Genomic DNA, 14667 nt, shown 5'->3' with positions numbered 1-14667 from the left:
TTACATCATATTAACTTCATGCTTTTTCTCTGCCATAGTATTTTCTTATTGTCTGTTGTCTCCATTCAGTTCCCTCGCTCGCGTAGTTTCTGTTCTTTCTTTTGCAGATGTCCTCGGCCGTGGAGCTGCATGTCCCTACTCTGTGATTGTCGGCACCACCAACAAATCAAGAGCTGAAACATACATAACACAGTACGGGTGTTATAAGTATTATTGTACTTTGAAACTTCACAGCACTTCAGAGGTCAACTTAATTTTTCCCCCTCAAATTCATTGAAATGGTTGAATCAACCAAACTAACAAATTATGAGTACATGAATAAAAATGAATAGCAATCAGAATATTTTGAACTATTCAACTTGAGGGAGAAAGCGCAGAGTAGAAAGAAAAGAAAGAAAGAAAACTGCCTTGCAACAGTCAGTGTTTTTCATTTCCTATCCTTTATAATTAAAATCCTGGCACTAAAAACCCACAAACAGTTCAGGCTTGTGTGGAAGAAACGATAACAATACCAGTACAAATAACCAACCAGCAGCTGCAGTGATCAGGTTTGCTAATAAATATTTAATAATGATACATATTTATCAGAAGTAAAGAATAAAGTTGGGATCAGATCGGATTTTTTATGAAAAATCAACATTCAGTCTCACTGTGTTAACAGATGCTGCCCGAGACACAGAGAGGCGTTGGTGCCACCAAATCCAAATGAGTTTGTGAGGGCGACCCGTCGGCCCTGAGTCCGCCACGGCTGCGCTGTGCAGGGAACATAATTCAGGTTAAACTCTGGGTCTGTGCGGTCCAGGTTGAGGGTCGGGGGCAGGACCCCGTGGTAGCAGGCCAGAGCGGTGAACGCTGCCTCCAGAGCCCCAGCGGCCCCCAGCAGATGTCCCGTGGCTCCCTTCGTAGAGGAGATCGCCAGGTTGTCCACGCTTTGCTGGAAGAGCCTCTTGATGGCGGTATTTTCAGCGGCGTCCCCCAAAGGTGTGGATGTGGCGTGGGCGTTGACATATGTGACATCATCCGGAGACACGCCTGCATCTCTCAAGGCTGCAGACATGCACCTGTAAGGAAGTGGGCACACAGTTTATCACAATTTACTTACTTTTGTTGTTTTGGCAACCAAATGTTCGTGTTGCTGAGATCATGACATCATTAAAATGTAGACTCGTAGTTTAAGAAATGAACGAGCTATCATAGAGGGTGTTGACAAGCCAAACCGGATTTGAAATCGCTTTATTTGAAGATAAAGCTCAGGTGAGTCGATAGCTGAATGGTTGGTTTATTTCTCCTGGAGGAATTCGCTTTGCACGAGACCATGAACAACACCACCCGCACACAACATGATCTCACAAAAAGAACATAACCGATGACGCAACGTCTAACAGCTGAAACAGAAGAACTTTTTATTTCCCTTACTAGGCTGATGTTTGTTTTTCTAGGAGCTCTTCTTCCTGTTCTTGTTCTTTGAAATGAATTGCGTTTTTGAGAGCTTAAAGGTGCTCGGAAACTAGGCACAAGTGTTAGAAGTGGGTGACAACTTCACCTGATACGGGTCTCGGACGTGTGTAGTTCCCCCTGAACTTCAGCCCCCACAGCTACTTCATCCTATATCTACCAAATTCAGGAGGTGTGTGCATCTGCAAACAAAATCTTGCCATTTTGAATCTAGTGTCCATTTTTTGCCATTTCCACGTGTTGCACTTTATCGAACTCCTCATACAAAGAAAGTTGTTGTAATTTTAATGTACGCTGTCAAACATTCAGCAAACTTTACATGTTTGATAACAGTCCTGACCTGAAGACAACTACGTGCCAGTATTTGGTTACAGTCATAGCGCCACCTATTGGCAAGAGGGAATGTTTTCATCTTTCATCCTCCTGCTGGCCTGTGAGCTTTTAAGGAAAGGCACTGCGGCGGATATTGAAGACTTACAATGACATCGGGAGTTGTTGCTGAGGGTCAAAGGATGCTCGAGTGTGTAAACTGATAACTGATGTGGGTGTAAAAGGAACGGAAATGCAAAGCCCCGTCTTTAAAGGCCAGAAGAAATGGAATTATCCAAGAAATTCCAATCTTTCTGGTAATCATCTTTTGTGACTCGTCACATGAAGGTTAGGTCAGACGTAGGTTTAGGTTCCCAACCTGCTTTAATGAATGAATAACACATTTTTATCATTATATAGTCAAATATTGATGATGACCAAAATCCCATATCACCCTCTAAAACCCTGAAGTGAGTCACCTGAACGCCCCATCTCCGTCCACGGTCGGTGCAGTGATGTGGCTGGCGTCTCCTGAGAGTCCGTAGCCCAGGACCTCAGCGTAGATCCTGGCTCCTCTGTTCACTGCGTGTTGCAGCTCCTCCAGCAGGAGCACCGCCGCTCCTTCTCCCATCACAAAGCCCTCTCTCTCCGGGTGAAAGGGTCTCGATGCCAGCGTGGGGCTGTTGTTCCATTTGGTGGCCAGCGCGCGAGCCCTGGCGAATCCGGCTATGGAAAGAGGCCCTACGCAGGATTCAGTCCCACCGGTTACCATAGCAACCGCATCCCCGCGGGCGATGAACCTGGCCGCATCACCTATCGAGTGCGCGCCCGTCGTGCACGCTGTGGACACAGCGTGGTTGGGACCCTTCAGTTTGTGTTTGATGCTGATGTGTCCGGCAGCCATGTTGACCAGGATGCGAGGCACAAAGAAGGGGCTCACTTTGTTGTAGCCCTTTTCTTTGAAGGCGGCAGAGGTGTCCGCAATCTCATCCAGCGACACCATGCCCATGCCAACAGCCACCCCTGTGTTGAGCTGCTCCTCTTCACTTTCGGGGCTCCAGCCGGAGTCTTCCAGGGCCAGCTGAGCAGCTCCGAGGGCCATGACGGTGGCCGGGGCCATGCTGTTGATCTCCCAACGAGAAGCGAACCTTTCCTCCTTGAACTGACCCCGTCCAGTCCCTCTGGGTACCAGAGCTGCCACCTTACAGGGGACAGTCCTGTACTCCTCCGAGTCGAGAGCAACAATCCCACTCTGGCCTCGGATCAGGTGGTCCCAGGACAGAGCAGTCCCTACGCCCAGAGGACTCACCAACCCTAACCCAGTGATAACAACCCTCCTCCCCTGCTGCTGTCCTGAGCCGCCATGCCTGAAGTCTCGGCTCGGACAAACACTCACGTTGTGCTGAAGAAGCGTCCTTAAGTTCTGTGACGTCAGCTGGAGTTTGGTCCAGCAGGACAGTGATGAAGCGCACATCGTCCTGTTTCTACCAACTCTGAGTCCGACCCGTCCTGAAGCTTCACCGACTCACCTGGCGAGGATCACGGACACGAGTTTACTAAAGTAAAGGTGAAGTGACAAAAAACGGAAATTCAGTGGGTCGTTTACTGAGCCGAACAGAAACAGTCAGCTGTGATTGGTGAAAACGTGTCCCCGACATCTTTACACCCGCCTTCAGCTCCGTGTAGGTAGTCGTAGTGAACGCCAGTTCCGTTTAAATTGTAATTACTTAATGAAGAGTTAAGTTACGCAATACCACAGTAATAAAATATGTAAAATGGCTTAATTTAACATAACTCTTGTAAAACAAAATTATACACAGTCTATTAAAGGTTAACGCATTTATCAGGCGGCCGTAGGGCAGCTTCACCCAGGACCTCAAACATCTAGTTAGCAGGCTGTTAGCGTTAGCTTTCATATGTGTGAGAATCAGGACTTTAACGACATGGCGGCTTCACCAGCAGTCACGACTCTGTGTGACAACCCAAACGAAGTCTTCTTGGACGTCGCCAAGTTGTTACTTCGATACGCGGACAATATATTGAGGTGAGGTTGAAAACGTGACGCTGTGCCGAGCCGCAGCTGCACAAGAGATGTTCCGGGTTGTTGTGGACGAACCAGCTGAACTCAGCCTTCATGTTTCGAGCTGTTTGTTCGTCGCTGCGAGAATAAACTCTGTTTAAAAGCTCAAAGAAAATCCTCACATCACCTGCGTGCCGGTCACCGGGATGTTCGGGTGACAGTGTGCTGACATTGAGGTGTATTTATGTCCGGGGATGTTACGTTCACCATCATGACGTCACGGACTCCTCAGACCGAGCTCACTCGTGAAAACGTCCCAATAAATCTGAGACGTTCAATTATTTGAACGTAATCACAGTCAGACGCACACCTGCTCAAATGACATGGCAGTAATACCAGAAGCAACTTACACACTCATAGTGTGTGTGTGTGTGTGGTTTTTATCGTTTGTTAAGTTTAGTTAAGCCAGATAATGGAAAGATATCCTGGATATGTTGAACCTGCGTTGTAGTGCAGGCCTCTGTGTGGTATCAATGCAATAGGATATTACTGTTATTTGCATATGTTTGCAGGATGTTTTGAAATGAACACAGGACTCATTGGTTTGTAAATAGGAATATCAAAAGATATTGTCGACCTAGTTTTCTCTTCTTCCTCCTCGTATCTCCCGACAGAAATCCCAATGAGGAGAAGTACAGAATGATCCGAATAGGCAATCCGACTTTCTCCACCAAGCTGTTGCCCATCAAAGGTGCAGTGGAGTGTCTCTTTGAGATGGGATTTGAGGAGGTAATTAATACGTAACTACCAGGTGGCTTCTGTAGTAAGTTGAAGTTAGTTAAGTAAGTCTTCCTGTTGTGTATCACTTGTCTCAGTGAGAACTGTAACTACTTCTTTTCAGGCTGAAACTCACTTGATCTTCCCAAAGTCGGCCTCAGTGGAGCAGCTGAAGCTCATCAGGGAATCTATTGCGGCAGAGAGGGATCAGAGGCTGCATGTAAATCCTGTCCAACCTGTCCAACCTGTCCAATCTGTCCAACCCGTCCAACCTGTCCAACCTGCTGCTCAGCCTGCTGCTCAGCCTGCTGCTCAGCCTGCTACCACCTCAGCCTCAGCCTCAGCGCCAGAGAGCTCTGCTGATGCATCAGGCCAGCCAGTAGCACCACCTGCACAGCAGCCATCATCTCTGGTAAAGATGCTCTCATCAATGGATTCATTTAATAATGGGGCGGCTGTGGCTCAGATAGTCGAGCAGGTCGCCGACTCATCAGAAGGTCAGCGGTTCAATCCCCAGCTCCTCCTGTACACATAAGTGTATGCCTAAGTGTCCTTGGGCAAGACACTGAACCCCCAATTTGCTCCCAATTGGTGTGTGGATGTGTGTGAATGTATCCCTGATGGCGAGCGCCTTGCATGGCAGCTCCTGTGTGTGAATGGGAAATAGTTTAAAAGCGCTTTGAGACTAAGGTGATAAAGCGCTATACAAGTGCACTCCATTTAACAGTAAAAACCATGAAAGGACACATTAAAGTATTCAGCTATGATATAATGATCGCAGGGTGGCGATCTCAACTCTGTTCATTTTTACATTTTTATGCAATCTTGTTAATAACCACAATTATCCCTTTAGATTGCAGTACATTGAGCTTTTGGGGCCTCTGTATTTTGATGTTAATAATAAGGTAGGTAGGTAGGTAGGTAGGTATTTACTTTATTAATCCCCGAGGGGAAATTTTTTTTCGCTACAGCAGCATACAGAAGCAATAAGATAATAATAGAAATAATAGAATAAAATAATAGAATAGAATAGAATAGAATAATAGAAAAGCAATAAAATAGCAGTAAATAGCAGTAGAAAATATAAATATAAAATGCACAGTATGTACAGTACATTATATATCTATATATATTATATACAAACAAACCAAGAAACACAGTCAACATATATATATGTATATATATACAGAACAGTATATATCTATATATATTATATACAATATAAAGAGTGCCCCATGAGGAGAAGTACAGTAGTCCACAGTTTTATCATTTTGAGTAATCATTTTTGTACAGACCTGTAGAGCTAAAATGTTTTTTTTCTGTTTTCCAGGAGAGACGTATGAGCTTCTTTGGGACTCTAAAGTCTAACTTCCAACATGTTATGATGTATGAAAACCCTGAGCTGCAGGAAAAAGCCCGGAGCTGCATCCCTCACCAGGAGCTGTCCTCTGCTGCTCAACACAAGCTGAAGGAGGCTAAAGACGCTGACCCAGGTGAAGTCCCAGCACTCATTCTGTTCTGTGTCTGTTCAGAGATATACTTAATTCAGTTCCATTTAATTATATTTACAGGGAGAAATCACCATGAAACATAGTCCCTATACACTTTACAGTTTCAGTAAAGAGAATAGAAGACCACATTAAAATATCAAAGTTCAGGAACATCACAAAACATCATGCAGCAGTGATAATTGCACAAGAGAGTACAGCTAAGTGGACTGTTCAGGGTCAGTGATCTTAAGCTTGGTCTTAAAAGTAGACGGGATGTCTGCCTCTCGAACCCAAACCAGGAGCTGGTTCCTCAGGAGAGGAGCCTGGAAGCTGAAGGCTCTGGCTCCATGTCTACATTTGGAAAGTCAAGGAACCTACCTACTACTGCGCCAGCCTTCACAGAGGAACGTGCTCTTTTGGGATAGCTTGGTACTATAAGATGTCAAAGATGAGGTGGAACTTGGTCATTAAGGGTTTAGTATGTAAGACGGAGGATTTGAAAATGAAGTCTTAATTTTAAAGAGAATCGGTGAACGGAAGCAAAATGGGAGACGTATTCTCTTTCTTGCTAAATCATGTCAGTACACTTGCTGCAGCATTTTAAATCAACCTGGATACCAAATAATCACCACAGTTAGGTCTGAAAGGAACACATGCATGGATTCATGTTTCAGTATCATGCTGAGACAAGATGTTCCTGATTTTGGCAAAATTGCACAGATGAAATAAAACGTGGGGCGGCGCAGTGGTTAGCGTTGTCACCTCGCAGCGAAAAGGTTCCTAGTTCGAGTCCCGGCCTGGGCCTTTCTGTGTGGAGTTTACATGTTCTCCATGTGCCTGCGTGAGTTCTCTCTCTCCGGCTTCCTCCCACCATCCAAAAACATCCACCTCAGGTTAATTGGTGGTTCTACAAATTGCCCTTAGGTGTGAATGACGGTGTGAATGGTCTTTGTTTCTGTCTGTCTCTCTGTTGTCCCTGTGATGGACTGGTGACCTGTCCAGGGTGAACCCCGCCATCACCCAAAGTGAGCTGGGATAGATTCCAGCCCACGTGACCCTGATCAGGATAAAGCAGGTATAGATAAATAGACAAAGCGGGTATAGATAATGGATGGATGGATGGAAATAAAAGGTGTGCATGCCTCTTTAACCAGGTATTCACGGGCACTACGTTAACGAGTTTCTGTCCTGTGTGTAGGGTGTAAACTTGGAGTAGAAGACTTCCTGGTGCTGGAGTTGCTCCGGTGGTTCAAACAGGACTTCTTCTCCTGGGTGGACTGTTTGCCCTGTAGGCGCTGTGGAGGTTCCACCCAGAATGCTGCGTCTCTCAGTCCCAGCACCGATGACCTCCGCTGGGGAGCGCAGCGAGTGGAGAACCACTACTGTCAGAGCTGCCGGCTCTCCACCAGATTCCCCAGGTGAGTGTTTGTGTGACATTTTGCTTGTTCTTACTTCTTTAGTGAGTTTAGTTCTTGTTCTATGGTCCTTTACGCTCTGTCCCGCCCCCTCCGGTTGTTACTCTGTGTTATTTCCTAATTTTGTTGTCTTCATTTTTGTCCTACAGTATAAAAATGGAATAACATTTTGTTTACCTTTTCCTCTTTATATTTACACCAGGTATAACAACCCTGAGAAGCTGTTGGAAACCAGGAAAGGTCGCTGTGGGGAATGGGCCAACTGTTTCACCCTGTGCTGCAGAGCTCTGGGTTTTGAGGCGCGGTACATCTGGGACAGCACAGGTGTGTACACCAATGTTCCTTCATCACTAAACTGATTCTCTGCACAAACAATTGGTGTTTTACTTCTTCTGCGTGGTTTCACATACTCATTGTATTTCTCAACATTACACAATTGGCAGTCCTATCTGAATACTAATTTTTATTATTGATATTTTAAGTAAGCAGAACAATTAGTTTCATTTTCAGTGTTAGATGGCAAGACTGCTTAACGCGAGTTTTATATATTAAGAACAAGTCACACCATTTCCCTAAAATCCTACTTGGTTTGCCATCAGAACTATTTACTGAAGTTGGTAGATAAACTGAATGAAAGGCTGAGACAACATTCAAACACTTTTCATTTTAAAACACAACATTTGTTACATTTATGCCAGGCTTCCACACTAATCTGGGTTTTAGAACCAAATAGCAGAGACTTTTGGAAATGCTGCTGTCCATATTTTAGTTTGATACCTGAGGGGTTGAGTTGTAGTCTGGATAGGGAAATGGAGACTTTGGAAAAGTCTCCCGTTTGCTTCAGGACATTACCTTCCTTGATTCATCACGCTCAATTCCTGTGGCCCTTATTTGGAATAAAACAAACTAAATCAGCTTTGACTACCTTGTTTAATTCAACGTAGATAAATAATTTCAGATGCTGCTGAGCTTGTTGTCGATGCTAGCAGGTGCTGTGGAGTTGAATCATGCACTTTATAATGCTGCTATTGCCTACATGTGTAGGAGGCAAGCTATTATTCCAGTGATGAGCAACCATTCCTGATTCTAGCAATATTATCAAACCTGAAGTTTTGGAAAAACCAGTGTCTTGTGGGATCATCTTATCAATGAAGATGTGGTTCTGAGAAACTGGAAGGCAACTTTGGAATGGCCAGATTGGCCCTGAACAATCCCAATGTAAACACGCATGTTGTATTTCCTGGTAAGACTGCATTTATAAGCATGCACGTTAAATCACCTGAGTGACAAGGAAAGACTCGTGAAAATGGTTAATGGATTCGCACCATCAAGTTGTTTCAGTCATCATCCGACAAGTCCTGGATCGAGAGTACATCACATCGCTAAATACATCGCCTGAGGTGAAGGTACTAAATGCACAGTATGCTCCGATGCTTGGAAGCATTTAACATCACACATATCAAAGTAATACAATCCCTTCTTAAACCCACTGACTAAATCACAGAAAAGGAAATATTACATGCTACAAGTTGTCAAATGTCCTAATAACGTGTTTCCCGGTGTGTTATGGAGTCTTGTTCTGAAACAGTGCTAATGTGTGTGGGACAGAGATGATTTTACTTTTAATGAAAACCTGTTGATGTGGATGAAGCCTAAGTGAGCATCAGTCCTGTTGTGTGTTGTTTCAGACCACGTGTGGACAGAGATTTACTCTGCGTCTCAGCGTCGGTGGCTCCACTGTGACGGGTGTGAGAACGTCTGTGATAAACCGCTGCTGTATGAAGTCGGCTGGGGAAAGAAACTGTCCTACGTTCTGGCTTTTTCTAAGGACCAGGTCAGAGAAATGGACACACACTAGTTCTGCTACTATGTCGACAAATACTGTCAGTTGTTACAATCGGGTGTCAGTCCAGTTTTACTTCTGTGACCTTTTTTCTGCGGTCAGTCAAAACAACTGTCAAGTGAACAAAGTGAAGGTATCATGGCCTTGGTAGGAATATGTTTCATGAGAATAAACAAAACAGGCACCCACATTTATCAACATTTTTCCATAGAAGTACTCGTGGTAAAACAACTAGTGGTACCCTTAAGAGTTCCTGATATTTTCTGTCTGCAGATTTCGTCTGAGTGAGTGTGCTTTCATGTGTTGTTGAGTGTGTTGGTATGCAGTACTATGGATGTATGCTTGGGTGGGTCACCTTTAGATTAGTTTTAGGCCAAAAAGTGCAAAATATGGGGACAAAAATGACATTTGTTATTTGTCAAGAAGAAGTTGTATTTATTTATTAATGTTCATGTGAAAGAATTAGCAGCGTTATCAGTGCAGGTTTGAAAATGTCGCAAAGCACTTTTTAAATGCACTGATTCCACATGTCTGTTAATTGATTGAGATGCTCGTCACTGTTTAGACATGAAATCCCTGCCAGGATCAGCAGACAGTTTAAGTTTAAGCTGTACTGTATGTTGCTTCTGCCAGAGTTTATAAAAAGACTGTTCTTGCTGCAGCACAGTGATATGCATGGAGCAGGAGGAAGCAATCATTTGGAATACCTACTTAACGAATATGTCAGGCCATACACGGGTTTTTGTGACCACTAGTACACGTGCATTTGCGACTTGAAACTTGAGCAGAGAGACATCGAATTTTCTGTCAGATATTTTTGGAACAGAAATAAGTTCCAGGGAGCCAAATTCAGAGAGTACGGGGTGCCCAACTTGAGCATTTCATTTGTCGTCATACGTCTTCATGTCAGGAAACCACAGTATGTGCCTTGTTTAGTCTTCGTCAGTGATGTTCTGCCCCTCTTGAAACGTGAATACCAATCAAAACAGCGGACCCAGCTTATTGATTTCCAGAGTTTAACACAGCATTCAGTCTCTGCTCATGTTTCAGGTCCGTGGTGAAATAGAAAATATGCACATACCAGTGTTCTCAGAAACAAATGTAACAGGTGCTGGTGTTCATCTATGTTATCAGGCATACTTACTCAAAGAAGTTATTGCTTCCCCTGCTCCATGCGCATTACTTTGCCGTGCTCCCTTTATGTTCAACAGGAACAGTCTCAAAACTTTTTGACTGACTGACTTTTGTTGGGACCTGTTTCAGTTTTCCTATTGTAATGAGGACATTTGTGCTGGTCCTCACCATCAAAAGGCTGTTTAATGGTTCAAATTAAATAAATGGTTTTAAGATTATGGTTTTAATTATATGTAGGTTAGATATTTAGTTGTGGTGGTTAAGGTTAGGGTCAGGAAATGCATCGAAATGTGTGTGTTTGTGCTGCAGGTGGTTGATGTGACGTGGAGGTATTCCTGCAAACACCCAGAGGTTTTGTTGAGAAGGACCAGAGTTGAGGAGCCCTGGCTGCTGCACACCATTGATGGGCTCAATCACTCAGTAAGTCTGAGCCTTTCCAACACTTGATATAAGACTGCTGTGGCGACTGTGATGTAAACCACCTTCCTTCTTCTCTGACCCTGAAGAGGCAGCAGTCCTTCAGTGCGGACAGGAAGAAGGAGCTGAAAGAGAGGTTGCTTGTCGAGGTGGTGGAGTTCATTTCCCCAAAGACACCAGAACCAGGAGAGCTGGGGGGCCGCAACTCTGGCTCTCTCGCCTGGAGGATAGCGCGGGGGGAGACCAGAAGGGCAGCTACAGAGAGCTCCACACAGGTCAGTACATTACATATGGCTCACACAGCCAGGACCCTATGTACGTTTAACTAGACGTTTCCATAGGCCTTTTTCCATCACCAATGTGATCACCCCACCAAAAACTCCACTAATGTCAACCTAGGAACCAAATTTCAGGCTTCAGACACTATTTTGTAGAATCATTACAGATACATGAACTTGAAAATAACTTTTTCAAGTTTTATCTGAATGTAAACGAGTTAGTTACAACATGGCTTTAATTTTTGTAGAAATTGACAGCAGTTCAATTGGTTATGAGAACCTTATACTTAGTGATTACTGAAAAACAAAGACTGATGAAAAATAATAGAACTGACGTGCAGCTTTACTTTAACTTACTAAACTTTTTGAAAAACTGGTGAGTGGTGAGAACAGTACGACCGTTGTATTTTATCACTATATTTTATACTGTTGCATTTTGTGTTTTAAATGTAAAGCGCTATAGAAATAAAGTTATTATTATTATTATTATTATTACTGACAGAACCATCAGCTACGCTATGAAAATCCCCAAAGTAGTGCATGAATTGCAAGTTCACGTCAGACCATAAGTAGTTGTACAGTTGGTCCATGGTCTGTTTTAATCCTGTTCATTCTTTATCACAGACCACACAAATGTTCAATTCAAATCAAAGATGATGGAAGTTATGTGCAGTATTCGAACATTTGAATCATTTCACATCCAAACAATGTGTATAAATACAATAGATATGTAATCACAACTGCATTAGGCACTACACAGAGTGGTGGAGGGTTTACTGAGCCATCTCTACTGTATTCTTAACATTCTTGTATGACATATCTTGATATTTTACTGTGTCTGTGGATGTGCTTTTTTCAGGCTGCAGGTTTTGTGTTTATTCCCACTGAGAAAGAAAAGAGTGCCGGGTTCCTGCACGTGCGCTACAGTGCCACCAAAGATCAGTACAGTCGAGTGTCCAACACCTCTGAGATGATCCCGAGCTGGGATCAGTGTGTGTGGAGGAGGGAGTCCGTCTTCAGGAAGGTGGAGAGTGACTGGCAGATGGTACGTTTATTATTCTGGGAATTACAAAGATATACTTTTTTTTTTTCTGGTCAACTTAAAATGAAACAATCTGTTCATCATACATCTTTGACTATACATGTATTATAACAAAAACAGAGAAAAAAATGAAGAATTATGTCCTCTTTTAATTGTATATATTGTTATTATTTTAAAGCCCAAAGTTAACAAGTTTAATTTCACAGCAGCTAAAGGGCTATTCCAGAAAGAATTAAGTGTTTATTTGTTTTCACTCCTCTTTATGTCAAAAACGAAAAACATTTACACGCACAAAGCTTAAATGTATTTTTTTTTTTTATGTTTTGACCTCTTACGGCTCATTAACTTTCTTTCAGTTCAAAACAGCCTAAAAACACTTTAAAAGACTTTAATCTCAGCTCATGAACAGTGAACTATCGCTGTGATTTAGGTTTCCATATTCCTGAAGTTTGGGGACTTCTTTTTGTTGAAAGCTGATGTGGTGAAAGAGATATCTTGACCTTGACCTGAAAAATTGCAGTTTAAATGGTGGTAGAGGAAGTGATAGAACAGACTGAACAGTAAATACTCACTGTGAAGAGTAAAACTGGTTTTAAAAAACAAGAAGACCACATGCTGTTAAGTTCAGCTGTACATTTTTAAAGAAGTTGTACTGAGGGCTGTTTTCCCAAGACCGAGGAACCAGAGCTTTGATGGATTAATTGAAAATGTGGTAGGAAACTAGATCAAAGAAAACATGAACTCTTCCCCTAAACCACTATGTAGGATGGATATGCTACTCATGACAAACTGGTAAAGGAAAACAAAATAGAAGTCGGGTTGGAAATAAGGATTATTTTAATTTCCTGTATTTCTGTTAGTTGTTTTTTCAGTGAAACATCACATTTTCTGTCAGATATTTTTGGAACAGAAAGAAGTTCCAGGGAGCCAAATTGAGAGAGTAAGGGGTGCCCAACTTGAGCATTTCATTTGTCGTCATACGTCTTCATGTCAGGAAACCACAGTAGCAGCACAGCTCCGGTGAAAACAACTTTTACAATTTCACACACTCACAGTGAGTGACAGGCCAGCCCAAAATATATTGAATTTACTATCATATATGATGAAAATAAGCAGCACATATCCAAAAGTGAGATCCTGGAACCTACAATTATTGTCATTTTTACTTGAGACATGACAGCAGGCGATCACCAAAATAGTTCCAGATTGATTTCCATGTAATTGTTTAATCTATTGTTTCAGTTCTCAACAGAAGAAACAGGAAGGCGGCTAATGTGGATGAATTAAACTAAAGACATTTTATTCTGATTATGAGGCTAGAAAAAACACAATGTGGCAAATTAGAACAGAAGAGCACAAAATGAGAATAACCTCCGGAGATGTTGATTTGCAAACAGCTTCAGACGTGATGACCTGATTGTATTGCTTTTTTTAGGTGTACATAGCGAGAACAGAAGGTTCTTCTGTAGGAAGAATCAGCTGGAAGTTTGACTTTGCTCCAGCAGGAATGAAGATAAAGTCTGTCTCTCTAATGGCCAGTAGCGAGACCTTCCACTCTGGGAAAGTCTATTGGTACTTGCAGTCAGGCCCGATTACAACAGAGTTCTCAGGAGGTAAAGTTACCTGTTACACTCTATAAAATACTCCAAATGTTATTGTATGACATGATTCCTCCTGATAATTCCTGCCTCTGCTTTTGAAACCTCAGATGGGAAGATGCTGTCGATCTCCAGTCTGTCTGGCTCTTCAGAGCTCATCGTAGCAGCAGAGCTCAGCGGGGGAGAAGGGGAGGCGTCGTGGCAGCACTCTCAGCTGTTCAGACGGAGCCTCAACGAGACAGAGGAGACCTCTTTTGAAATCATTATCGACCTACAAGATGCTTAACAGTTGTTCTTGACAAAACAAATTGGACCCGGAATTATCTTTGGTTTTACAAGTTCAGCGCTATGTGTTGGGGTTAAAGTTTTTGCTGTAAAATTGATTTATGTTGATAAATCAGTGCAATATTTACATATGTGTAAGTCCTCCAGGTTGACTCAACATGCATTGCCTAATGATAGATAAAAGAAGATATCACTTTTGTATCTGTCACATGTTTTAAACTTTTAATTTGACTAAGGGCCAATTAACCTATGAGACATGCAGTTTTAACCATAAAGCCATAGAGGGTTTGTAAGATTTGCCTCCACTGTGAATGTCTCTGTAATGTGTGATGCATGGAGACCAAACCAGGATTGATGGTATCGTCAATTCAGGTTGCTCCAGATCTCCTGCTCGTAATAAACTGTCCTTTTTGTTGAATGTGTTATTTAATATTGCAATGCCATTTTTATATATATATATATATATATATATATATATATTACCATGTCCAGTTCCATATGTCTGATTATTAATTGAAAAAAATGAATGCTATTGTTGGTGTGATAGTAAAGGCTGAAGATTAGGAAACATATTGGTATAATAAAGACATTTCTTGCAGTCTGG

At 42.6% G+C, this 14667-nt stretch overlaps 2 protein-coding genes across 2 annotated transcripts; one reads left to right on the top strand and one right to left on the bottom strand.

Annotated features, from left to right (window-relative positions):
* Positions 1-544: 544 nt before the first annotated feature.
* On the bottom strand, positions 545-3646 carry oxsm (3-oxoacyl-ACP synthase, mitochondrial). The gene is made up of 2 exons (XM_069176998.1): positions 2244-3646; positions 545-1061 (listed from the first exon to the last, which is right to left on the bottom strand). Exons 1-2 carry the CDS (start codon positions 3236-3238, stop codon positions 647-649), a joined length of 1410 nt encoding a protein of 469 aa, XP_069033099.1. The 5' UTR covers positions 3239-3646; the 3' UTR covers positions 545-646.
* ngly1 (N-glycanase 1) lies at positions 3643-14481 on the top strand. The gene is made up of 12 exons (XM_069176997.1): positions 3643-3808; positions 4459-4573; positions 4686-4973; positions 5892-6054; positions 7250-7469; positions 7669-7790; positions 9155-9300; positions 10753-10863; positions 10950-11135; positions 11998-12183; positions 13616-13793; positions 13889-14481. Exons 1-12 carry the CDS (start codon positions 3681-3683, stop codon positions 14062-14064), a joined length of 2019 nt encoding a protein of 672 aa, XP_069033098.1. The 5' UTR covers positions 3643-3680; the 3' UTR covers positions 14065-14481.
* The last annotated feature ends 186 nt before the right edge of the window (positions 14482-14667 follow it).

Source organism: Embiotoca jacksoni, unplaced genomic scaffold, assembly GCF_022577435.1.
Source record: "Embiotoca jacksoni isolate LCO1_2020_lvr unplaced genomic scaffold, fEmbJac1.0.p SCAF_7, whole genome shotgun sequence".
NCBI classification, from domain to species: domain Eukaryota; kingdom Metazoa; phylum Chordata; class Actinopteri; family Embiotocidae; genus Embiotoca; species Embiotoca jacksoni.
The sequence above is the reverse complement of the archived record's forward strand: the minus strand, read 5'-3'. Positions and strand labels throughout refer to the sequence as shown.

Bases quoted from the DNA above. Each gene is read 5' to 3' on its own strand.
- oxsm (XM_069176998.1), bottom strand. From the start codon at position 3,238: ATGTGCGCTTCATCACTGTCCTGCTGGACCAAACTCCAGCTGACGTCA. The intron at 1,062-2,243 runs GTGACTCACTTC...ACTTCCTTACAG, and splicing joins GACGGAGATGGGGCGTTCAG to GTGCATGTCTGCAGCCTTGA.
- ngly1 (XM_069176997.1), top strand. From the start codon at position 3,681: ATGTGTGAGAATCAGGACTTTAACGACATGGCGGCTTCACCAGCAGTC. The intron at 7,470-7,668 runs GTGAGTGTTTGT...TATTTACACCAG, and splicing joins CTCTCCACCAGATTCCCCAG to GTATAACAACCCTGAGAAGC. The intron at 10,864-10,949 runs GTAAGTCTGAGC...CTGACCCTGAAG, and splicing joins TTGATGGGCTCAATCACTCA to AGGCAGCAGTCCTTCAGTGC.